This window comes from Lampetra planeri, chromosome 3 (assembly GCF_965212315.1).
Source record: "Lampetra planeri chromosome 3, kcLamPlan1.2.h2, whole genome shotgun sequence".
Classification (NCBI taxonomy): Eukaryota; Metazoa; Chordata; class Hyperoartia; order Petromyzontiformes; family Petromyzontidae; genus Lampetra; species Lampetra planeri.
The window spans coordinates 1,752,569-1,778,367 of record NC_136109.1 but is presented as its reverse complement, the minus strand read 5'-3'; the positions used below and the strand labels follow the sequence as shown (position 1 = coordinate 1,778,367).

The 25,799-nt window shown below is 53.5% G+C and overlaps 1 protein-coding gene across 1 annotated transcript in view; it reads left to right on the top strand.

Moving 5' to 3' along the window:
• Window positions 1–210: 210 nt before the first annotated feature.
• Window positions 211–25,799, top strand: part of PTCH1 (patched 1) — a 50,899-nt gene continuing 25,310 nt past the window's right edge. The window contains exons 1-9 of the mRNA XM_078618636.1: window positions 211–881; window positions 10,033–10,225; window positions 17,015–17,228; window positions 17,629–17,698; window positions 18,300–18,391; window positions 23,458–23,653; window positions 23,825–23,943; window positions 24,254–24,401; window positions 25,526–25,657. Coding sequence (XP_078474762.1) covers window positions 669–881; window positions 10,033–10,225; window positions 17,015–17,228; window positions 17,629–17,698; window positions 18,300–18,391; window positions 23,458–23,653; window positions 23,825–23,943; window positions 24,254–24,401; window positions 25,526–25,657 — 1,377 coding nt within the window. The 5' untranslated portion in view covers window positions 211–668. The remainder of the gene's footprint in view (window positions 882–10,032; window positions 10,226–17,014; window positions 17,229–17,628; window positions 17,699–18,299; window positions 18,392–23,457; window positions 23,654–23,824; window positions 23,944–24,253; window positions 24,402–25,525; window positions 25,658–25,799) is intronic.

The window sequence follows — 25,799 nt, the reverse complement described above, 5'->3', positions numbered from 1 at the left end:
GAAGAGTGTGTGTGGTTGTTTGTGGATGTGCGATTGGATTTGCGAATCCGTGGGTGGGTGGGGGGAGAGAGGCGAGTGTGTGTGGTGGGTGGTAGCGAGCGGTGGGCGTGTGTGTAGATTGGAGGATGGATGGGTGGGATGGAGGGTTGGGTAGGTGGGTGGGTGGGTGTGTGAGTGGGGTGGGGGTGTGTGTGGGTATTATTGGTGAAACTTGCGTTGGGGGAAAAAATCTCGCAGGCAAAAAAAAAGAAAGCCCCCACACATAACTTCAGCCGAGCGCTCAAGAGCAGACGGTGTGAGGCAGGGAGGAGCGAAGGGGGAGAGACGACACGCACACCACGCACACGTGGAGAGAGAGAGGGGATCGAAGGAGAAGTCGAAGGAGCAGAAGGGACTCGGCATTCGAGGATGGAGGAGGGAGGGAGGGCCAGGAGGGGCGATACAATGGGTTTATAGGAGTTGTGAAGCCAACACTTGCAGCCAAAGCGAATATTGACCGGCCGAGATGGTGGCATGGCGGCTGGCGGGGACAGCTAGGAGATCTACAATCTCATCAGCAGCACGGGGAGGTGGAGGAGGACACCGTGATCATCATCAACAGCAACAGCAGCACCATCAGCATCATCATCAGCAGGAGGAGGAGGAGTGTCACCACGAGTGGGGGAAGCATGTCCGTGGAGGCGCGTCTGGGTGCGGGATGTGATGGGATGAGAGTTCGGGGTGGGTCTCGACCAGTGCCGGATCAGGATCGGAATCGGAGGATCAGGAATCCGGACCGAGATCAATGGATCAGGGACCGGGATCAATGGATCAGGGACCGGGATCTTCTGGAACGCCCGAGCTACTGTGATGCCGAGTTCGCGCTCGAACAGATAGCCAAGGTAGTGACGGTGGTGGTGATGGTGGTGGTGACGGTGGTGGTGGTGATGGTGGTGACGGTGATGGTGGTGATGGTGTGACGGTGATGGTGACGGTGGTGGTGGTGGTGACGGTGGTGGTGATGGCGGTGATGGTGGTGACGGCGGTGATGGTGGTGACGGTGATGGTGGTGGTGGTGACGGTGGTGGTGATGATGGTGGTGGTGGTGATGGTGGTGGTGACGGTGACGGTGGTGACGGTGACGGTGGTGACGGTGATGGTGATAGTGGTGATGATGGTGATGGTGGTGGTGATGGTGGTGGTGATGGTGGTGATGCTGGTGGTGATGCTGGTGGTGATGCTGGTGGTGATGCTGGTGGTGATGGTGGTGGTGATGATGATGGTGGTGGTGATGGTGGTGATGATGGTGGTGGTGGTGATGGTGGTGGTGGTGATGGTGGTTAGCTGGGAGATAGACGCACAAACACACAGAGAGACGCACACGGACAGCTTGGACACTCTGCATCAGTAGATGGACGTGTGGATGATGAGTTGGACGTGTGGATGATGATTTGGACGTGTGGATGATGAGTCGAACGCGCACAGAGACGCACAGAGACACACGGGGGACGTAGAGAGACAGACGGACACGTGGACACGTGCTGGAGTGTGCACAGAACACCAACAACACACAGAACACCACCACACACACAGAACACCACCACAAACACAGAACACCACCACACACACAGAACACCACCACAAACACAGAACACCACCACACACACAGAACACCACCACACACACAGAACACCACCACACACAGAACACCACCACACACACAGAACACCACCACACACACAGAACACCACCACAAACACAGAACACCACCACACACACAGAACACCACCACACACACAGAACACCACCACCACACACAGAACACCACCACACACAGAACACCACCACACACACAGAACACCACCGACACACACAGAACACCACCAACACACAAAGAACACCACCACACACACAGAACACCACCACACACACAGAACACCACCACAAACACAGAACACCACCACACACACAGAACACCACCACACACAGAACACCACCACCACACACAGAACACCACCACACACAGAACACCACCACACACACAGAACACCACCGACACACACAGAACACCACCAACACACACAGAACACCACCACACACACAGAACACCACCACACACAGAACACCACCACACACACAGAACACCACCACAAACACAGAACACCACCACACACACAGAACACCACCACAAACACAGAACACCACCACACACACAGAACACCACCACACACAGAACACCACCACACACAGAACACCACCACACACAGAACACCACCACACACACAGAACACCACCCACACACAGAACACCACCACCACACACACAGAACACCACCACACACAGAACACCACCGACACACACAGAACACCACCCACACACAGAACACCACCACACACACAACACCACCACACACACACAACACCACCACACACACAGAACACCACCACACACACAGAACACCACCACACACACAGAACACCACCACACACACAACACCACCACACACACAGAACACCACCGACACACACAGAACACCACCCACACACAGAACACCACCACACACACAACACCACCACACACACACAACACCACCACACACACAGAACACCACCACACACACAGAACACCACCCACACACAGAACACCACCACACACACAACACCACCACACACACACAACACCACCACACACACAGAACACCACCACACACACAGAACACCACCACACACACAGAACACCACCACACACACAGAACACCACCACACACAGAACACCACCGACACACACAGAACACCACCACACACACAGAACACCACCACACACAGAACACCACCACACACACAGAACACCACCACACACAGAACACCACCACACACACAGAACACCACCAACACACACAGAACACCACCACACACACAGAACACCACCACACACAGAACACCACCACACACACAGAACACCACCACACACACAGAACACCACCACACACACAGAACACCACACACACAGAACACCACCACCACACACACAGAACACCACCACACACACAGAACACCACCACACACACAACACCACCACACACACACAACACCACCACACACAGAATACCACCACACACACAGAACACCACCGACACACAGAACACCACCACCACACACACAGAACACCACCACACACAGAACACCACCACACACACAGAACACCACCACACACAGAACACCACCACACACACAGAACACCACCACACACACAGAACACCACCACACACACAGAACACCACACACACAGAACACCACCACCACACACACAGAACACCACCACACACACAGAACACCACCACACACACAACACCACCACACACACACAACACCACCACACACAGAATACCACCACACACACAGAACACCACCGACACACAGAACACCACCACCACACACACAGAACACCACCACACACAGAACACCACCACACACACAGAACACCACCACACACACAGAACACCACCACAAACACAGAACACCACCACACACAGAACACCACCACACACACAGAACACCACCAACACACACAGAACACCACCACACACACAGAACACCACCACACACAGAACACCACCACACACACAGAACACCACCACACACACAGAACACCACCACACACACAGAACACCACACACACAGAACACCACCACCACACACACAGAACACCACCACACACACAGAACACCACCACACACACAACACCACCACACACACACAACACCACCACACACAGAATACCACCACACACACAGAACACCACCGACACACAGAACACCACCACCACACACACAGAACACCACCACACACAGAACACCACCACACACACAGAACACCACCACACACAGAACACCACCACACACACAGAACACCACCACACACACAGAACACCACCACACACACAGAACACCACACACACAGAACACCACCACCACACACACAGAACACCACCACACACACAGAACACCACCAACACACACAGAACACCACCACACACAGAACACCACCACACACACAGAACACCACCACAAACACAGAACACCACCACACACACAGAACACCACCGACACACACAGAACACCACCACACACAGAACACCACCACCACACACACAGAACACCACCACACACAGAATACCACCACACACACAGAACACCACCACCACACACACAGAACACCACCACACACACAGAACACCACCACACACAGAATACCACCACACACACAGAACACCACCACCACACACACAGAACACCACCACACACACAACACCACCACACACACACAACACCACCACACACAGAATACCACCACACACACAGAACACCACCACCACACACACAGAACACCACCACACACACAGAACACCACCACACACACAGAACACCACCACACACACAGAACACCACCACACACACAGAACACCACCACACACACAGAACACCACCACACACACAGAACACCACCACACACACAGAACACCACCACACACACAGAACACCACCACCACACACACAGAACACCACCACACACACACAGGGAAGAGGCGTCAAGGACGCACACACAGACACAACCACGCACGGGTCAACACTAAACTCACACATGGCACGGAGATAGAAACACAACACAGACACGCAGTTAAACCCACACAGGACACACACACGGAGTCACATTGCGTGTTGTTAGTGTGCACTGTACACGCACTGTCCTGTGTGGTCATTTGCACGTGTACAGTATTGTATGTGCTGTGTGTTAAGTGTGTCTGTGTGTTAAGTGTGTCTGTGTGTACAACTTGTACATGTGTGTACAGGATGTGATGTTGTGTGTGTGCATTGTATCTGTTGTTGTTGTGTGTGCAGCATGTGTTGTGTGTATCGTGTATGCTGTGTGTGTGTGTACAGGATGTGATGTTGTGTGTGTGCATTGTATCTGTTGTTGTGTGTGCAGCATGTGTTGTGTGTATCGTGTATGCTGTGTGTGTGTGTAGAGCACGTGTTGTGTGTATCGTGTATGCTGTGTGTGTGTGTACAGCATGTGTTGTGTGTATCGTGTATGCTGTGTGTGTGTGTGTACAGCATGTGTTGTGTGTATCGTGTATGCTGTGTGTGTGTGTACAGCATGTGTTGTGTGTATCGTGTATGCTGTGTGTGTGTATGTACAGCATGTGTTGTGTGTATCGTGTATGCTGTGTGTGTGTGTACAGCATGTGTTGTGTGTATCGTGTATGCTGTGTGTGTGTGTGTACAGCATGTGTTGTGTGTATCGTGTATGCTGTGTGTGTGTGTACAGCATGTGTTGTGTGTATCGTGTATGCTGTGTGTGTGTACAGCATGTGATGTGTGTATCGTGTATGCTGTGTGTGTGTATGTACAGCATGTGTTGTGTGTATCGTGTATGCTGTGTGTGTGTGTACAGCATGTGTTGTGTGTATCGTGTATGCTGTGTGTGTGTGTGTACAGCATGTGTTGTGTGTATCGTGTATGCTGTGTGTGTGTGTACAGCATGTGTTGTGTGTATCGTGTATGCTGTGTGTTTGTACATCATGTGTTGTGTGTATCGTGTATGCTGTGTGTGTGTGTACAGCATGTGTTGTGTGTATCGTGTATGCTGTGTGTGTGTGTAGAGCACGTGTTGTGTGTATCGTGTATGCTGTGTGTGTGTACAGCATGTGTTGTGTGTATCGTGTATGCTGTGTGTGTGTGTAGAGCACGTGTTGTGTGTATCGTGTATGCTGTGTGTGTGTGTACAGCATGTGTTGTGTGTATCGTGTATGCTGTGTGTGTGTGTAGAGCACGTGTTGTGTGTATCGTGTATGCTGTGTGTGTGTGTGCAGCATGTGTTGTGTGTATCGTGTATGCTGTGTGTGTGTGTACAGCATGTGTTGTGTGTATCGTGTATGCTGTGTGTGTATGTACAGCATGTGTTGTGTGTATCGTGTATGCTGTGTGTGTGTGTGTGCAGCATGTGTTGTGTGTATCGTGTATGCTGTGTGTGTGTGTACAGCATGTGTTGTGTGTATCGTGTATGCTGTGTGTGTGTGTGTACAGCATGTGTTGTGTGTATCGTGTATGCTGTGTGTGTGTACAGCATGTGTTGTGTGTGCTGTTGCTAATGTGTACACTGTACTGTGCTGCTTAAGCGGTGTATGGAATGTAACGTTGTACAGTGCGTGTAATTGTGTGTATGTTTGTCGTCTTAGTGTGTAATGTTGTGTTGGCTGGCGTTGTATGTGTAGGAAGTTGTTGTTGTGTTATGATCTGCCAGTGTGTGTATAGAGAGTCGTGTTGTGTTTATCGCAGTGTTTGTTATGGTGTGAGATGAGTACTGTATGTGTAGCGGTGCCAGTGTGTGTTGTGTGTCAAGTAGAGTGTGTGGTGTGTGTACACAATGGTGCATGTGTTGTCTTAAGTATGTGGACTGTGTTGTGTGTGTGTTGCTAAGAGTACAGGGAATACTGTGTGTGTATACATAGTGTGTTGTGTTTGTACTTATTAGGGATGTATTGTGTTGTGTATTGACAAGTATGCATGTGTTTTGTGTTGTGTATGTGTTGTGTTAAGTATGTTTAGTGTGATGTGTTTGTGCTGTTGTATACGTAAGGGATGTAGTGTGTCCTTGTGTTGCTGTGTGTTAATGTTAAGTATAGAAATACTGTGTTGTGTGTGTTTGGCAGTAGTGGAGATGGAAATTGAAAACACAATCACACATGCATGCACGCACACTTACATGCTTATCAATGCTCACAAACACATGGGCACACACGTGCAGAGATACACTCACATACACGTGCAGAGTTACACTCACACACGTGCAGAGATACACACACACACACGTGCAGAGTTACACTCACACACACGTGCAGAGATACACGCACACACGTGCAGAGTTACACTCACACACGTGCAGAGATACACACACACACACGTTCAGAGACACACACACACGTGCAGAGTTACACTCACTCACACGTGCAGAGTTAAACACACACACGTGCAGAGTTACACTCACTCACACGTGCAGAGTTACACACACACACGTGCAGAGTTACACTCACTCACACGTGCAGAGTTACACACACACACACGTGCAGAGATACACTCACACACGTGCAGAGTTACACTCACACACGTGCAGAGTTACACTCACTCACACGTGCAGAGTTACACACACACGTGCAGAGTTACACTCACTCACACGTGCAGAGTTACACACACACACGTGCAGAGTTACACACACACACACGTGCAGAGTTACACTCACACACGTGCAGAGTTACACACACACACACGTGCAGAGTTACACTCACACACGTGCAGAGTTACACACACACACACGTGCAGAGTTACACTCACACACACGTGCAGAGATACACTCACACACGTGCAGAGACACACACACACGTGCAGAGTTACACACACACACGTGCAGAGTTACACTCACTCACACGTGCAGAGTTACACACACACACGTGCAGAGTTACACACACACACACACGTGCAGAGTTACACTCACACACGTGCAGAGACACACTCACACACGTGCAGAGTTACACTCACACACGTGCAGAGACACACTCACACACACGTGCAGAGTTACACTCACACACGTGCAGAGATACACTCACACACGCGTGTAGAGATACACCCACATATCCATTCATACTCCCACAACTCACACACCCATACATACAGACTCACACCCACGTTCATTCATACATTTACACACGTGCATAATACACTCACGTAAACATACTCACATCCATACACTCACACGTAGGGGAGACACTCCCACATATCTTTACCAATATTCACACGAGCACACACACACACGTCCCTTACGCTCACTCACAGTATACCCTGTTGCCTTGTATGGACGAGTGCTGTTAGCGAGCACCTATTAGCCCCGCACTCAGCTGTGACACACGTGCTTCCACGCTCTTGTAACATGGGGTTGGTAATGATGCTGGAGATGCTGCTGATAATGTTGTTGCTGATGCTGTTGATGGTGCAGCTGATGATGGTGATGTTGATCATGATTTTGTTTATTATCATGTGATGTATGTATATGTACGTAGAACTTATTTTGCACCGTACGTAGCCAATCGTGCTGATCGGAGGAGCTGCTGATAATATGAATGCTGCTACTGATGATAATTTGTATGCTAATGTTAGTTATGATGGTAATGATTATGGTCATGGCAGCTTGCAGGTGATGGTCATCCTCCCGTTGTGGTGGTGGTGATGCTAAAGCACAATGTGTATCTCCTGTAGTAGTATTTATTCTGCGTGTATCCCAGGAAAGCCTGAGTCTCAGGACTCTTTCCCAGGTGGGTCCTGCCCGCAGTCGTGGGCATTGATGAGCTGCATGTGCAAATCCCAATTCTAAATCTGGCAAATTTGGGCCGTGACGTCGGCACACCACGGCCGGTTCTTGCGAACGGCGTCACGGGAATCTTTAACGTCCACTGCGAGTGAAGCGGATGGCACTTCGCATTCTCACGGCTAATAGTATTCGTTTTCTCACGGCTAATAGTACCAAGGAATCCGCGAACCTCTTTTCCACAAGTGGCGAGCGCGCTGCCTCTGGTCCGTGGCGTCGCCACCGTGTGCGAGTGAGAGTGTCAGCGAGCAAGTCAGAGTGTGTCGATGTAGAATTAGGCATTCTAACATGTCCAGGCATTTGGGGTTTCTGTGTTAGGGGGTCCCTGTGTGGATTGAGAGAATATTGTGAGGGGGCTTGCAGGGGACTAAGGGGGTGAGTGGGGCCCCTCTCTTTGTCCCCACAGCCCCTGGCCCCCTTTCTCATTTCACACTAAAACCACTGGGCCCATTGTCCCATTTGTTTGGCCCTAAAAACAAGGCTCTATTTTACGGGTGGAAAAAAACCCAACCAGCTCTTTTTCTTCTCCGCTGCAGTTTTTGTTTTCTGTTTATTTATTTAATTCCCTTTTCTGGGGTACATTTTTTTAGTCGTCCCTTTGTCCGGCCCTATTTGTGTTTCTTGTGTGTGCCCGTGGGTCTGTGTCCGTGTGCGTTGTGTTTTTTTTGTGTGCAAAAATACAATTCTTGGGCTCCAGAGTTTCAAATTGTGGCTTCACTATCATTGTGAGGTCTCACGCAGGGCGCCCAAATGACCGAGAGTAACCCCATGCCCGCCCAGCACTTAAGCACCCTGCACAAATAAAGCTACCACAATCCACCCACCACAATCCATCCACCACGATCCACCCACTGTGATCCACTCGGAAGGTCACGGATTCAACTCCTGGTTGTGGGGGTTGACTCGGCCCATCATCCCTCGGAGGGCGATTAAGTAGGTATCGACTTTGTAGGGAAGATCCACAATGATTTATTTTCTGCATAGACTCACCCCCACCATAAGAATGAGGAATTCCCATCACTGGCTCTGCAGGGATATACACGGGAGATGAACACCAATGCCTCAATGCTCATTTGAGCAGAAAATCACTTTGTCACTTTGTCTGCTGAAATTTATTCCACTCGCTTTATTCCGTACGTAGTATCTAGCAACAAGACACCAGGCTGTGACATGATGATGTTTTTTTGATGGGGATGTTGATGACAATTCTGATGGTGGTGTTGATGATTTTGGAGGAGGAGGTGTCCTTGTTGATAATTATGAGAATGCTGCTTATAACAATTGAGATCGTCATCGCAATGATGGTGATCATCATGATTATGAACATGTAATTACACGTGATGTCATCTCTGAATTGCGCCACGTGTTGTGCATTTCTTTCCTCAAGTTTACACCACGCACTAACGAGTGCCCCACATTCATGGCAATAATTAAACATTCAAGGTTTTTTTCTCCAGTAAATAGCAATACAATTTCAATCTTTGGGGTCTCAAAGTGGGAAGCGGGCAGGAGTAGGGGGCGTGGTGGGGATCTGAACCCTATGGAATCCACGGCTGAAGCGAAGTGCGAGGGCACCAGGTGAACGCGTCGCGAGGTCTGGACACGAGCGTGATTTCTGTTTGTGGCGCGGTGGCAGGGCCGGGCGACTGGGCGGCACGCGCCGCTGTGGCTGCGCGCGCGCCTGCAGGCCGTGCTGTTCGAGCTCGGCTGCCGGATCCACGCACACTGCGGCAAGGTCCTCTTCCTGGGCCTCCTCGTCTTCGGGGCCTTCGCCGTGGGCCTCCGCGTGGCCTCCGTCGAGACCGATATCGAGGAGCTCTGGGTGGAAGGTGCGTGCGGTGCGGGCGGTGCTTGCAGTGTGGTGCGTGCGGTTAGCGTGGTGCGTGCGGAGCATGCGGTGCATCTGCCAATCTTCTCACGGCATCTGGGTCTGTTCCGTGACCTAGCAGCCAGCCGGTAATACTTCACGTGGCCTCGCAGTGCACCTAGCCTGGCACAAGCGCCGTGGTGACATCACCGCCACTTAGTGGTGAATGGTGACTGTTGTGTTTGCGTGTTTGTGGGGAGCGGTGGTGCAGTGGTTATCACACCGCGCTGCAAACTCGGCCACCCGAGTTCAAGGATGGCGATGATGATAATTTTGACAACCCAACTGTGCAGACAAACGTGGCCAGGCATGGGCGTAGTATGACGTGAACCCAAATATATCTTCACAAACCATGGTCGATCCACTGCTGGATGAAGGCCTCTCCAAGCTGTTGGTCACCTCTCATGATTATCCTGCTGATGAGACCCTGAATGTCACGAAACCGTTCCTGAGCTTCGCTTGTGGTGAGCCATTTCGGCTGAAATAATCGCTCCCAGAAGGAATGCCGTGTGGCTGATGGGATGTGTGGATTTAAATAAAAAATGTTAGGTGGAAGCCAGATATGGGAAGGAGGTGCATCGTCAGTTTATTGACATTCATCTTCTCCACGAGGCCCAGTGATTTCCTTGCGATGTAACGGTCTACCTCTGTCCTCCGAGTTTGAATTTGGTCAAGTCACCGTCGTTTCTGCAGGATTCCAATTGGGCTCGCAGGGTGTGACCCCCGCGAGGGACGGGGAGCGGGGATGTTTATCGGCCAAGAGAGGGGACGGTGCAGGGGAGAGCAGAGCGGAGTATGGGAGATAGGACAGTAGAGTGGGGGAGAAGGGGTGAGAGGAGGAGGAGGGTACGGGAGGGAGGAAGATAGCAGCGGAGTAGGGGATCGGAGGAGAGTAGCACGAGCTACTTAAGAGGATGGCATGGGGGTACAGGGTAGATCGAGGCATTGAGAGCACTGGGAGTTTCGATGAGGGAGAGTGGAAAGAGGAGTTGGGAGTGAGGAGTGGAGAGGGACGAGAAGGTGGTGAGGGGAGAGGAGTCAGAGGTGAGTGTGTGAATTGAGAGCGAGTGGAGGCCGGAGGGGGAGCAGTGAGAAGTAGTAAGCGAGAGGAGAGGCAGAAGAGAGGAGTGAGGGAGAGAGTGGGGTGAGGAGAGAGAGCTGAGTGGGGTGAGGGGTAAGGGAGAGAGAAGGTAGAGCTGAGTTGGATGAGGGGTGAGGGGGGGTAGAGCTGAGTGGGGTGAGGGGGAGGAGAGAAGACAGCAGCCAAAGCTGCCGCCATTTTGCCCCCTGTGCTCGCTGTGTGGTCTGACCGGTGGTGGCCGAGTTCCATCCCCGCGCCCCCCCCACCACTCTACCCCCCCACCACCACTCTCTCTCTCCCCACCTCCCCCTTCCTCTCTCTCTCCCTGTGCTCTCCCCTCCCCCAGCTGCCCCATTATCCCAGCGCCCATCCCCGGCAGCACGGCTGGGGTGGAAGCCAACACACACACAGAGACACACACACACATAGAGACACACACACACACAACAACAACAGCAGTCGCCGTTCACCAATAAGTAGCGGGGGCGTCACCACGGCGCTTGTGCCATGCTAGGTGCACTTTGGAGGCCACGTGAAGTGTCGGAAGGCCCGCTGGCAGGTCACCGGACAGACCCGAGCGCCATGGGTTGACTGACTGTGTTGACAACCGCGCTCCCCACTACCAACTTGCTGCATTTTAGCCGCCAGACGCTCCCCTCGTTTTTGTGAGCGTCGCTCCTCCACCCATCGCTGTTGCTGGAGCGTGACTTCCTCTGACTTCCCAGTAACATCCTTAACAGCCTCCCCCACAGAGGCCGATCTTGACACCGCTGGTAGCAGTCAGCGGCGAGTCAAATCCGCTCCACATCTTTCCATAACACATCGGTCCATCTCTTCTCCAGACCGTGCTTTGCCCTTTTAGCACCCTCAGTCCGGCCAAATAGAAGCTGTTCGGGCATGTGTTGGCTGGGCATGTGGGCTACGTGACACAGCCAACGCAGCCTTGCCTGCCCGAGGAGTTCACCGATGGGAATGAGTTCAGATCTTTCAAGGATTTGTGAGCTCCTCACACAATCCAGCCTGGTTAAACCCAGGATGGATCCGTAGGCAGGCCAGCCTAAATGTTTCTAACCGGCACAGATGTTCCTTCAGAGGGGTCCACGTTTTGCAAGCCGAGAGAAAGGAGTGCATGACTGTGACCGAGAAAGACCCGGAGTTTCGTGTGGAGCCACAGACCAGATTGCTTCCACGTAGCATTATGCAGCTGATGAAAATGTGATGCCAGTCGACTGATTTGTAGTAAGACTTTTCTTGGCAAACCAGAACGAATCATAAGCACACTGCCCAGGTACGGAAACATCTCCATTCCCTCCACATCTGCCCCATCACCAATGGGGAGTTGAGGGGTGGAGTGTTTGATGGCATGAAATACCCAGTTAGGTACCTTTCGTGGGGCTAATGGTAAGGCCCCACCTCCGAGTCACATGAGCAGCAAAGCTCCTGACTCCTTCTCAGAGTGAGTAGCCACCATCAGATCATCAGCATCTGCAATAACGTGGTTGACCAAAAGGGAGCCATCCCTTGACCGCACCCGGGCATTGATCAGACTCCCATTGTATCTGTTCCAGATGGAAATTCCTCCGGTACAGCCATCAAAAGCTTATCGAACTACGTGGTCGAAAAGTATGTTAAGTAATGTCAGAACTAGAGGACATCCCTGTCTCTCCCTAAGGTGAAACGGGAATGGCTCTGGATTTACCCGGGCCTGCCTACCAACATGAAGGTCCTTACTGATTGTGAGCAGAGATTTAGGGACCCCAAAAGCATTAAAAATAACTCAGAGCCCTGGCATATTGATGGTATTATAGGCATGGACTAGGTGAATAAAGCAGAGATGTAGGTCCTGTTGGAATTTTCCTACACCTCTGCTGTAGCAGACGGACAGAAAATGTATAGGACTTCCCCGACCTGAATCTACATGTGGGCTCTGCAAGTTTTTCTTCAGCGTGCCTAGCAAGAGACACACAAAGACAATGGCACATACATACACAGATACATACACAGACACACAGAGAATGACACGAAGACACACATGCAATCAAAACAGTGTTGGAAGAACTTGCTCTGGGTACATTCTCGTGGGTGCAAATTCCACATTCATTTAGCAGGAACAAGTCTGTCGACGTATAAGCCCTCATTGTAATAGCTAAACGTGTACCGTAATGGCTCTATTTGGGCCTGCTTAGGAGACTCGGTGTAGGGTGGGCGTAAAGTTCATACACCCCTGTCTTGAAAGCTGCTGTGGACACAAAATGATGAATGGGTAAAGGAAATTTCCATCCACCCTATACACAACACGTGTATGTGAGCACTTCAGGTATGCGTATGTGTGTAGTAATGTTGAGGGGAGCGGTGGCGCAGTGATTAGTGCATTGTGCTCCGAACCCGGCGAGTTCGATTTGTGCTCGCGGCCAACATCGGTGATGATTAATTATCTGAACTGGTGCTGGGCCTGCCCTAGGTCAACTCCGCCTTAAATGAGTGCCTGATGCATTGAGGATACAATGGTGGCTGGATATAGCTTTGGCCACACCACCCTTTCATGCCAAATGCCAACCTTAATAGGTGCTCGCTAACAGCACTTGCCCAAACCGTCTACGTAGGCTACACAGGGGATCTTTGTCTTTGTGTTCGGTATGTAATAGGTCTCCATGACCCCTTCAGTAACTAAAGGCCGCTTCGTTCACCACATGAATCGAATTAGGACAAACGAATCGGTAAAAAATAAAACCCTCCACCACCCAACATAGGCCAACAAATGAAATTGTCCCACGGCGTACGAGCGGTGAACGCGCCACCATTTGTGATTGTTTCGGCTCGCCCACCGGTGAATGAAAGAACAATTCTCATAACCAAATATCGGGATTAAATTCGCGATCTTTTGCTGGAAATTGCACCGAGCACCTTCAGGACAAGAGCCAGGAGGTCGGAGATAAATCCTGGAAGTCAGAAATGTGGCGTGCCCCCGCTCACCATTGGCTGGGGGCGGTCACAGGATTCCGAACCAATCGGCATCGGCGCTTACACTTGTGTGGCAGTTACAAAAAAAATCCACATTTCCTGCCCAGTGCGGCTGTCGGGGTGGGGGCGGGGGGAAACTCTTAATTTGCAGGGCAGGTGCAGTTGGGTGGCCCAAGGGGACTTTTAATTTGTAAGTGGCCACTCATTGCCCTTGTGCTTAACGAATGCAGAACACGTGTAGGATTCCGCAGTTAATTGACTTCCCTTGGTTTAACCCAAGTGGCGCTGGTCATATCACGTGCGTTCATCGCAGCGTGGCTGATATTACGATCGGTCCTAAAATGTATTTCTTAATGTTACGTTCACCATTCACTGTTAATCATCGTCATCAACTTGGCAATTAGCGTTTTACCCCAACAATAACTATGCTGTTCTGTCCCATGGAGTCAATTCCCAACCCTTTCTGTGCGGAATTTGTACGTTCTCCCCCTGTTCTGCAGAGTGTGAGCGAGTGCGTGTGTGGAGCTCACTCAGTGAGTGAATCGAACTTCTTGATCTGACTCAAGAGGCACGCTGCCACCACCCTGCCCGTGGACATCATTAAAGAGGCGGGACCAGTTGTTGGAACAAAAAAAACGAATTAGTCGAGCAGTTCCCTAAACGTTTACACATACATAAGAATGCAATAATGGGATACAGCCTCAATACAGGCCACCATTCGCTCCAGAGGAGCTCCCTGGAGCTGTCTTTAGTGCAGACCCTTCTACCAGCAGTGGCGAGGGGAAGGCATTGCATGACTGTGCCTCTCCCCTCCCCACCCTTCCCCCCCTGGCTTGTGCCTTCATTCCAGCTGAGGACGTTCATTCCGTCCGTCCCTTTTTTGGGAAACTCTGGGGGTGAAAGGTCGAGTCACCGTGTGACCCCGGGTAAAGACAGCTGTCGCGCGTGTGTGTGTGTGAGTGTGAGACAGTGTGTGTGTGTTTAGGTGGGGGAGTGGTACCATAGTGGTTAGCGCATTGCGCTACGAACGGCTTTGATTCCCGCTCACAACCAACACCTCCAATTTGCACGGTTGGCTACGTACGGTGCGAAAGAAGTTCAACATACTTGTATTCAGTGACGATTATCTGAACCTGTCCTGGGCCTCCTCTAGGTGGACTCAACCTGAAAATGATTGCCTAGTGCGGTGTGTAAACATTTCCACTTGGGAGACAAAGGCGACCGGGCGTAGTGCTGGCCACCCATTTCTTCGTGTGCCGTGCCGGCCTTCATAGGTGCTCGCTAACAGCACTTGCCCCGCCAGTCTGTCAAGGCCACACGGGGGATCTTTGTCACAGAGCGAGGCTGTGTGCCACCGTGCTCGTTTCTTCGCCAACACGCGGCATTCTCGGTTCTCTCGCCGGTGCAACAATCGCCCAAACTCGATTGTCATCTTTCTTCGACTTTACTATGAACAGTGTTCGAGCCAACTTGCGTTACCAGGAATTTAATTTAAGTAACTTCGATTATGTTTCAGCACTGTTTATGATGCATTCTCTAACGCAGTTGTTTTTTCCCCTGTTTCTATTTTGGCTTTTGCTCAGATTTTTTTTTACGTTTGCTACATTGCCATAACATTATTTGTTTTGCTTTTCTCGTGACGGTCGGTGACCCCAGGGCGCTCTGTGCGAACCAGGCTCCTCTGCCGCTCTCTTTCGCGTGCGCACGCCTGGTCACACAGAAGTGACGCTTGAAGCGAAAACCCGTCTCTCGCTCGTTGTCGCACGACCCACGGAGCCGCGCTCGCGTACCGCGTTTAAAACGATCGTGCGCCGCCACCGCCGTGTGGAAATCATCCATCACTCAATTACCCGCGTTGGGCACGGCTAGCCCGCAATGGTGGGGGGAGCAGCAGAGTGAGCAGGAGAGGGGAAAGGAGGCGGAGGGAAGTGGGCAGGGTGAGCGCTGGGGAAAATCCAGTCCGGATCAATTTTCCCGTGTGTTGTGGAACGCGGATGGAGCCCAATCCAACTCTTTGTTGCCGCGCTACGAATCCGGCGAGCTGGGTTCAGATCCCTGACACGGCTCGCATCGGTGTCGAGTCGTTTTTGAACATGCAGCTCTCCGGCGTGAGTTGGCGGTCTTGCCGCATGATGTTTGGTGCGAAGTCCGACGTTTCGCTGCACGCACTCGGGGGGAGCTTCAGGGATTGAAACGTTGGACGTGGTGCTGAACGATGGACGATGCAACCCGACAGCACGTCGTGACGGTGGTGATGATGGTGTTCCCACATGTTTAAAGTGTTTGAAATGTATGTCCATGGGTGTGTGCGTGCGTATGTGCGTGCACATAGCCCAGCACAAGCGCCGTGGTGACGTCACCACCACTTGGTGGCGAATGGCGGTTGTTGTTGTTGTGTATCTTTGTTTTTGCGGGAGAGCGATGGCGCAGCGGTTCGCGCGCTTGTCATCAACCCGGCGACCCGAGTTCGATTCGCACTCGTGGTCAAAACCAGTGATGAAAACCTAAACCGGTGCTGGGCCTCCCCTAGGTCGACTCAGCCATAAACGAGTACCTGGTGCGGTGTATATAAATCAGCACTGAGGAGACTAAAGCGTCCAGGTGTGGTGCTGGCCACCCACCCCCTCGTGTGTGCTGCTCGCTAACAGCACTTGTCCCACCGGTCTGTTAAGGCTATATGGGGGGGGGGGGGGATCTTTGTCTGTGCAGTGGACGGACGAGTGAGCCGAGAGCTCGCCTACACACGGCTCAAGATCGGCGAAGACGCCGGAACGAGTCCACAGATGCTCATTCAGACGGGGCGTTCAGGTGGCGGTGGCATCGGAGCTGAGAAGGCCAGGCAGCAGTTGACCCCCGAGGGGTTGAGGCAGCACCTGGTGTCGGCTCAGGCGGCCAGTCGCACGCAGGTCACCCTCTACGGGAAGTGAGTGTCGCCATCGTCTTTGTCATCATCATCATCATCAATGTCGTGATCATAACCCAAACCGTCACCGTCGTGATTATTGTAATCGCCATCATGGTCGCCATCGTCATCGTCGCCATCATTGTCACCGTCATCGCTGTCTTTGTAATGTCAGTGTTATCGTCATCATCATCATCATCAGCTATTGGCTGTTGTTGTTGATTGTTGTTGTTGATTGTGGTTGGTGGTGGTTGATGTTGGTTGTTGTCGGCAGGAGTTTCCGTTATTGTTGATGGTGGTGGAGTTGTTGTTGAACGTTGTTGTTGGTCGTTGATATTTGTAGTTGGTAGGTGTTGTCGGCTGTTATATATGATTGTTGACTCCTCCCCACGCCACTCCATCTCCCCGTGGTGCGTCCCAGGGAGTGGACTCTAGACAAGCTCTGCTTCAAGAGCGGCATACCCATTTTCGAGATATCCCTCGTGGACCAGGTGAGTCCATGCGTGACGTCCCATTCCCCGTTGCTCCCAGGCTCCTTCTCCACCCTCCCACAATCACGTTTCACCCTTTTCTCCCAGCATCCACAGCCCTTTTAGACTCTGCCCGAGCCGATACCACCGAGGTGTCTGGGTTCAAATCCGAGTCGGGGCTGCCCCCATGTCCCATAGACGCCATTGGTGACCCATAGACTCACGGGGAACTGGGATCTCCAGTCTAGTGGTGGAGTGGGGAGGTGGGTGACGTGGCCGGTGGTGGCACGTTTGCTGCTCCTTACAGATATTCGCGGTTGATTTGAACCCGGGGACCACCCTGGTTAATACCGCGGTGCATTACCCATTAATAGTACCATACATAATCTGCTTTGCTTCACAGTAGGTGTTACGAATCTCATTCGGTAGTCACAAAAAAAGTAGGGCATCTCGTGCTGGCTTCAATGTCTGGGTGCTACAGTCCGGATGTGACAGCAGCGGATATAGAGGTACGAGGCCTTGTGGAGTTTGTAATCGTTTCTGTGTTGTCGTCTTTTTCTCCGTGTGTCCACGTGTCCATTGCCCGCTCGTCTGCCCGCCTGCCCATCTGCCCGTTCTGGAGCTGGTGGAACGTCTGTTCCCGTGCGTGGTCATAACGCCACTCGACTGCTTCTGGGACGGAGCTAAACTACAAGAAGGCTTCATATATCTGCCGTAAGTCTTTACCACTACTGTTTTTTTATTTTAAGTGTTCAGTGTTGGTCGAGACGTGTGGATCAGAAGGATTGATAGTGGGGATGGAGATGATGGAAGGGGAAGAGGAGGACGTAGGTGGGCGGGTGACTCAGAGGTCAGAGACGCTGAGAGGTCGGAGTCGGCACCGCTGAGTTCCTGTGTAGCGAGTTTGTGGTATCGTCAACTCGCCAGCCCACACTGAGCGGCGTGGTGAAGTACGGTCGAACAGCCCCCACGGCCAACGTAGTGTGGGGAGGCCCTCATCGAGCAGTGGAGGGACACGGGGGGCCGTGTGTGTCAAGATTTATTTTGAAATCCTTTATATTAAGTTCACTTGCTTGCTTGCTTGCACGCTTACGACCGTGCAAATCTTTCGGTCGTTTTTTAACCCACTTCCCGTGATCCAATCGAGCTGACATTTTGCACACAGACTCGTTGTGCGTGACAATTTATTTTCGTGAAAAAAAATCCAAAATTTTACACTTTTTAGGAAAAAAAAAATTATATTTAATTACTAATTGCTTAATGTTGGCAGGCAATCATCTGACCCATAGGTGGCAGCCATCTCAAGCCAGAGGACGAGAGGACTCCAGCCGCCACACATATAAAGGATTTATAGTGAAAAACTTTGTTTTTACGGGTTAATTTTTTACATTGCGGTTGCCGAGCACAGGGTCCAAGGGCCCGAAACGTCGAGCGGCCAGCAACAAGTAGCACCATTGGGGTTGTAATGGCTAAGAGAGGAACACGTTCCTTGTGTTGAGCAAGGTGCTGTTATTATTGTAAGAGCTTGGGGGGAAGAGATGACGATGGGAGAGAGCTCTTCCAGAGTGGAACAGTGCGAGAGAAGAAGCAGAGAGAGAGGTGGGGTGACCTGCAGTGTGGTGAGTGGGTGGGTGGGTGGGTGAGCGAGTGTGTGAGTTAGTGAGTGTGTTATTCTGACCTGCAGTGTGGTGAGTGGGTGGGTGGGTGAGCGAGTGGGTTAATTGGTGAGTGAGTGAGTTGGTGAGTGTTGCTGTGACCTGCAGCGTGGTGGTTGAACGCGGCGTGTGACGGAATCGACGAGCGAAGTTCGTGGGAGCGGTAACCACGGTGGTAGCGGTAGAAGGGTGACAGGGAGGTGAGTGACGGCTAGTGGCAGTGCTCCCCCCCTCCACGTGTGCAGGTCCCGCCTTCGGTGCGTGCAAGTGGCCACGACCCCAGGTGTCGCCGACACACAGTCCGGCGACTCTGCCGATATCAAGACGTCAGCGTGCGGCCGGTTGGACACCGAAACAAAACCGTGGTGGGGGGTGGACGGAGGGGTGGCACGGAGTGAGGGGGGGGGAGAGCGGCAGGATTTTAACGAGCGAGCAAACTCAGTGCTCCTATGTGGGTGGCGGCGGTCTGCAAACTCCGGGGTGGACTAAGCTTCGGGGGATAGCGCGCGGGGTGGGATGGGCAGAGAGAGAGAGAGGAGAGAGAGCGAGCGGGAGGATGAGAGAGGCAGGGAGAGCGGGAGAGAGGCAGGGAGTGCGGCGGAGCGAGATGGAGCGGAGGAGGAGGAGGAGGACGCCGGGAGAGAGAGAGAGAGCGAGAAGAAGGGGCTGTGAGATTTACAAGCAGCGCTGCCCGTGAGAAACTTGGACACCAGCGCTGGCTTTGTCACCCGGATCTGCAGCTGGGACCGCCGGGACAATGGGTGGCCAAATTTGGTAGCGGCTGGGCCGTAAATACACTTACCCCAGCGCTCATTCTTGTGCTAATGGGGGCGGCTTGCTATGGGGGGGCGGTTTGTGACTCCGTGTCCGTGCAGAGCGCTCGACGAGACGGGAGAGAATGAAGACCGCCGTGTTTGGGGGGGCGGCGGTGGGGGAGGGGCGGGGGGGGTTGAGTGTTGAGGGCGGAGGAGAGTCGATGGCGAGAGTGGCGGTGGTGGTGGGGGGGCGATCTGGAAATTGCGGAACAGCTGTCTCACCCAGCGCTCGGCACCACCACCGCCGCCAAACCATCATCACCGCCACCAAACCACCATCATCCCCACCATCATCACCGCCACTGCCACAACCGCCATAACCGGCCACCAGCACCACCGTGAGTGTGTGAGAGGGAGTGAGAGAGAAAGCGAGCTGTCAGGGCATTCTGGGTAAGTTGCTGTGGGCCAAGGGATGAGATGGCTGAAAGAGTCTGTCTGGTTTGGTGGATCATACGAACGGTGAGGTACCCAGGTGGTGGCAGTACAGCAAGTCGGTCTGCGAAACAGCAGCAGCAGCAGGGCCGTGCTGTGTGTTCTCCGGGCTCTCCGGTTCCCTCCCAGGCTCTCGCGGCCAGCGGGGATTCATGGCCAAACATCCCAGCGTAGTAGTAGCACCCTCGTGAAATACAAGTCTTGAGGCTCTCTGCAGCGCAGCTTCCCCGTGTACACAGATAAACACACCTGTTTCACAAGAATACATCCAACATCAAAATGAACAAGTGCATTTCCTCGCTTAGAGCCCATTGTCACTCTGCTGCTGGATGAAGGCCTCCACAGGACGTGCCCATTATTTGACCATACTTCACCACGCTGGACAGTCAATTCCATCCTCTTCCTCTCCTAGGTTGGCTCGGCCTTAAATTAGTGCCTGACGCCGTGTTTAAATTCAGAAGCGGGGAGACAAAGGCGGTCGGGCACACATGGGTGTGGTGTGATTAGCACCACGCCATCGTGTGCCGTACCGGCTTTAACAGCTGCTCGCTAACAGCACTTGCTCCGACAGCATGTACGGCTTAATGGGGTCTTTGTGCATGTGTGTGTGTGTGTGCATGCGTGTGTGAGTGTGCGCGTGCGTGCGTGTGTTCACCACATGTGCATTCACATTAAGCCCCAAACACAAAAAACCAGGGTTTCTTAACTGAAGTACAATTAAGCAAAGACACAAACAAGACAAATATCACCCGTGTATTATTTTACAGACTGTTGGGCCAAATGCGGTTAGCGAGCATCTATGAAGGCCGACACGGCACATGAGGGGGTGGGTGGTCAGCACCATGCCCGGCCACCTTTGCCTCCCCAGTGCTGCTGTTTTCACATTGCACCAGGTACTCATTTAATACTGAGTCAACCTAGGGGAGGCCCACGCCAGTATTGGTCATGTCTGAGAATCGAACTCGGGTCGCCAAGTTCGTGGTGCGGTGCGCTAACCACTACGCTACGGTTCCCCACTACACACATGTATTTTGTGCACAGAATGACAAACACATGCACGCACACACGCACATTCACGTACACACACAGACGCACTCCCACAACAACAACAACCGCTATTTGCCAATAAGTGACGGCGACGCCACGGAAATTCCTGTGCCAGGCTAGGAGCACGCACGCACATGCAGAGCAACTGACACGCACACACGCACTCCACACACACAAGACACGTGCGCACACCGTACGCACATGCGCGCGTACACCAAACACACACATTACACACACGCCAAAACAGACACACACACAGCCCACTCACACTTCCTCTCCTCTCTTCCTACTCCTCATCTCCTCCTCCACTGCTCTCCTCCTCCTCCTCTCCTCCCCGCTCGACACACGCAGCCTTTGAAATGGTTTTTGGTAACCCAGGCCACCCCCTGAGGGGGATTTGGAATGTGGACTGCCACGAGAGAGACCCCTACCCTACCCCGCATGCACAAGGCACACACGGGTGTGTTCGCACACCCGTACGCACACGTGCACACACTTGCATGCCCGCACTCGCACGCGTATACACACGTGCGAGTACGGAGACACACACGCACGCAGCATAAACCGCGTAAACAAAGATCCCCCATGTGGCCTGAACGAGACTGTTGGGGCACACACACTCACATACGCACTCGCGCGCACACAATTACGTACACACATGCGTGCACACATTTACTCACACACACACACGCTCACGGCTCTCTAGCCCCTGTGCACGGAAGCCGGCTGTGCGTGCGTCCGTGCGTGTGTTTGTGAGTCTGTGAGTATGTTGGGAGTGGTGGTGCAGTGGTTAGCACACTGCACTACAAACCCCTTCAGCCTAAAGTGAACATGTATAGTTTGTGAGTTGGTGTGTGTGTGTGTGTTTAGTGACGAGCGATAGCGTAGTGGTTAGCACCCTGCGCTATGAACCCGATTCGCGGTGGGGAGACAAAGGTGGCCGGGCGTGGTGCTGGCCACCCAGCCACCGTGTGCCGTGTCGGCCTTCATCGGTGCTACTTGCCAACGGCACTTGCCCCAACAGTCGTTAAAGGCTACACGGGGAATATTTGTATTTTTGCGTGAAGCGGTGACAGCGATTGGCACGATGCACTACGGACCCGACAAACCTGAGTTCGCACATGCCCGGTTTTGTCTGGAGCGGCGGTGCAGTGGTTGGCACAGTGCACTACGAACCCGGCGATCTGAGTTCAACTCCGAGCCACGGGCAACACAAAGCGGCGAGTGACATCGTAATTCATCCTGGGTCCTCCCTCACGAGTTCACTCCACGTGTCAACCTCGCCTGAGGGTACAGAGGAAGGGGGCGGGTGAGGAGGAGGGTGAGGAGGGTGAGGAGGAGGGAGGAGATAGGACAGGAGGGAGACAGGTGGCTGGGCATTTCTCCGGTGAACACGGTACTCCGCGTCTGCGCCGTGGTGGCTTCGCTGCTGCTGCTGCACATGACTGCTGCCTGTAATCCGGCGCTGTGGAGGCAGCAGCAGCAGCAGCAGGGGTTGGTGGATCACCAAACAGATGTTGCTGTGAAACCCCCTTCCCATGGGCGTCAGGGAGGTGCCCCACCCCTGGCTCGCCACGAGAAGGCAGCGTAGCAAGTGGACTGATCGCCATCTGTTTCTATCTGTACGGGGATAGAGTGTTGCCCCCTCGCGAAGGCGTGGGTTTTCTCCGGGTGCTCCGGTTTCCTCCGACATGAATGATAAATGCGACTCATCATTAATTATCTGAAAACATGTTACAAATGAAAACCCAGTGCGATAGCAGCAGCAGCAGCGAGACCCTCCTGAAAACAAAGAGTGCATCGACTCAGCGTGGCTCTCTTGTATCTGCAGCGGTCAACCGGTGATCCGGTGGACGAACCTGGACCCCGAGCGGCTGCTGGAGACGCTGGGCCGCGTGCTCGACGTGAGCCAGCTGGAGCGGCTGCTGCAGCGCGCCGGCGTCGGCCGGGCCTACATGGACAGGCCTTGCCTGGAGCCCTCGGACCCCGACTGCCCTGACACGGCGCCCAACAAACACTCGGGACAGGTGAGGAGGGTGAGGAGGGTGAGGAGGAGGATGAATAGGAGGTTGGTAATGAGGTTGAGGAGGAAGAAGAGGCAGTGTCTGTATACGAGTCTCGCTCATGTAGGAGGCAGGAGAAATATTGACATAATGCGTGCGTCTCTGTGTGCGTGCATCTCTGCGCGTGTGTCCCAGGCGCCCGACGTGGCGGGCGAGCTCTCGGGCGGCTGCTACGGCTTCTCGCGGCGCTACATGCACTGGCAGGAGGAGCTCATCGTCGGCGGCGCCGCACGCAACGGCTCGCGCCTTCTCACGTGAGTCGTGCGCCGCCCGGCGGGCCGCCCAGATTCGTCCTGCGGTGCCACCGTGCTCGCCGTAGAGACGCCATTCGTCGGCCGCCTCGCTCACGGTGAACGTTGGGGCTGCTGTGACCTCATCGGCGTCGCGGTCCGAGTTTGCAGATCACTGAATTGGGATTACACATCAGCAACAGTCGTTGTCCCTACCTTGTACCACACAGGGACAGCTGCTCCTGGGGGTGCCCTTTCAAAATGCATTGAGATGCGATGTACCATTGCAGCTCGGCGTGACCTCTGCCCTCTGTGACCTGCCCTCTTCCCACAGCGCCCAGGCCCTGCAAACGGTGTTCCACCTGATGAGCGCCGATCAGCTGTTCCGCACGTTCAAAGGCGACTACGAGATGCACGACGTCAACTGGAACCGGGAGAAAGCGGCCGCCGTGCTCGACGCCTGGCAGCGCAAGTTTGTGCAGGTGAGGGAAAGTTGCCCACTCGCCCGCTTGCTCGCCCACACGCTCGACCGCCAGCTACTCGATCACCCACCTGCTAGCTCTGTCGCTCTCTTCATCACGCACCCGCTCACTCACACTGCCACTCGCTTCATCACGCACCTGCTCACTCACACTGCCACTCGCTTCATCACGCACCCGCTCACTCACACTGCCACTCGCTTCATCACGCACCCGCTCACTCACACTGCCACTCGCTTCATCACGCACCTGCTCACTCACACTGCCACTCGCTTCATCACGCACCCGCTCACTCACACTGCCACTCGCTTCATCACGCACCCGCTCACTCACACTGCCACTCGCTTCATCACGCACCCGCTCACTCACACTGCCACTCGCTTCATCACGCACCTGCTCACTCACACTGCCGCTCGCTTGATCATGCACCCACCTGCTCACTTAAACTGCCGCTCGCTCGATCACCCACCTGCTCGCTCGCTGTGTGGCTCACTCGATTGCCCACTCACCCGCTCACTTAGGCACTCGCCTGCGTGCTGGTTCTATCACGCGCTATTTCACTAGCCCGCTCGCTCCCTCATTCGCTAACTCGTCCACCTGCCCAGCCTCCTCCTGCTGCCCTCTCCACCACGTGTGGCCAGCTCGTGTTGTTATTTTGGCGGATGCCCAAATTGTCGTCCGCATGCGCTCCATCATCACGATCGTCACGGGACTGTGACCACGCCGGGGCCCAGCAATTGTGCACTCGCCGATCGTTGCAGAGTTTTGTGGTTAACATCCGGCAGGCCACCCTGGTTAATACTGCGGTGGCGTGGTATTAACTGTAAAAATACTATCACGCGCTGTCTGCTTCCAGATTTGAAAAATAATACAAATTTCGATCCATGGGGATCACACGCAGCAGCAGCAGCAGCAGCACGAGCAGCAATCATCAGCCCCTGCAGCAAAAAAATGGCATGACCCTCCTGAAAAAGAATCATGAGGCTTTCCTTGGGTAAACAAGCATCATCCTACTCATGGTATTGATCGTCGTCGTGTGCGTCCGTCGTTATAACCGCCGTCTTTCTGCGGTGATGGTTGTGGTTGTGGTGGTGGCGTGCGGTTGGGGGGGGGGCCGTGCGGTGCAGGTGGTGCAACAGAGCGTGCCCCCCAACTCGAGCCACGTCGTCAGCTCCTTCACACAGACGACGCTCAAAGACATCCTCCGCTCCTTCTCCAGCGTGAGCGCCGTGCGCATCGCCGGGGGCTACCTGCTCATGGTGAGAGGCCTGGGGTCGTGCGGGGGTCACTGAGGCGGGGGTCACGGGGTGGGGGGGAGTCTGCGGAGAGGTCACCGAGGGGTCGCGCGGAAGTCACCGGGCGGGACACACACTGAGCAGTCACGGAGATGAGGGGGAATGG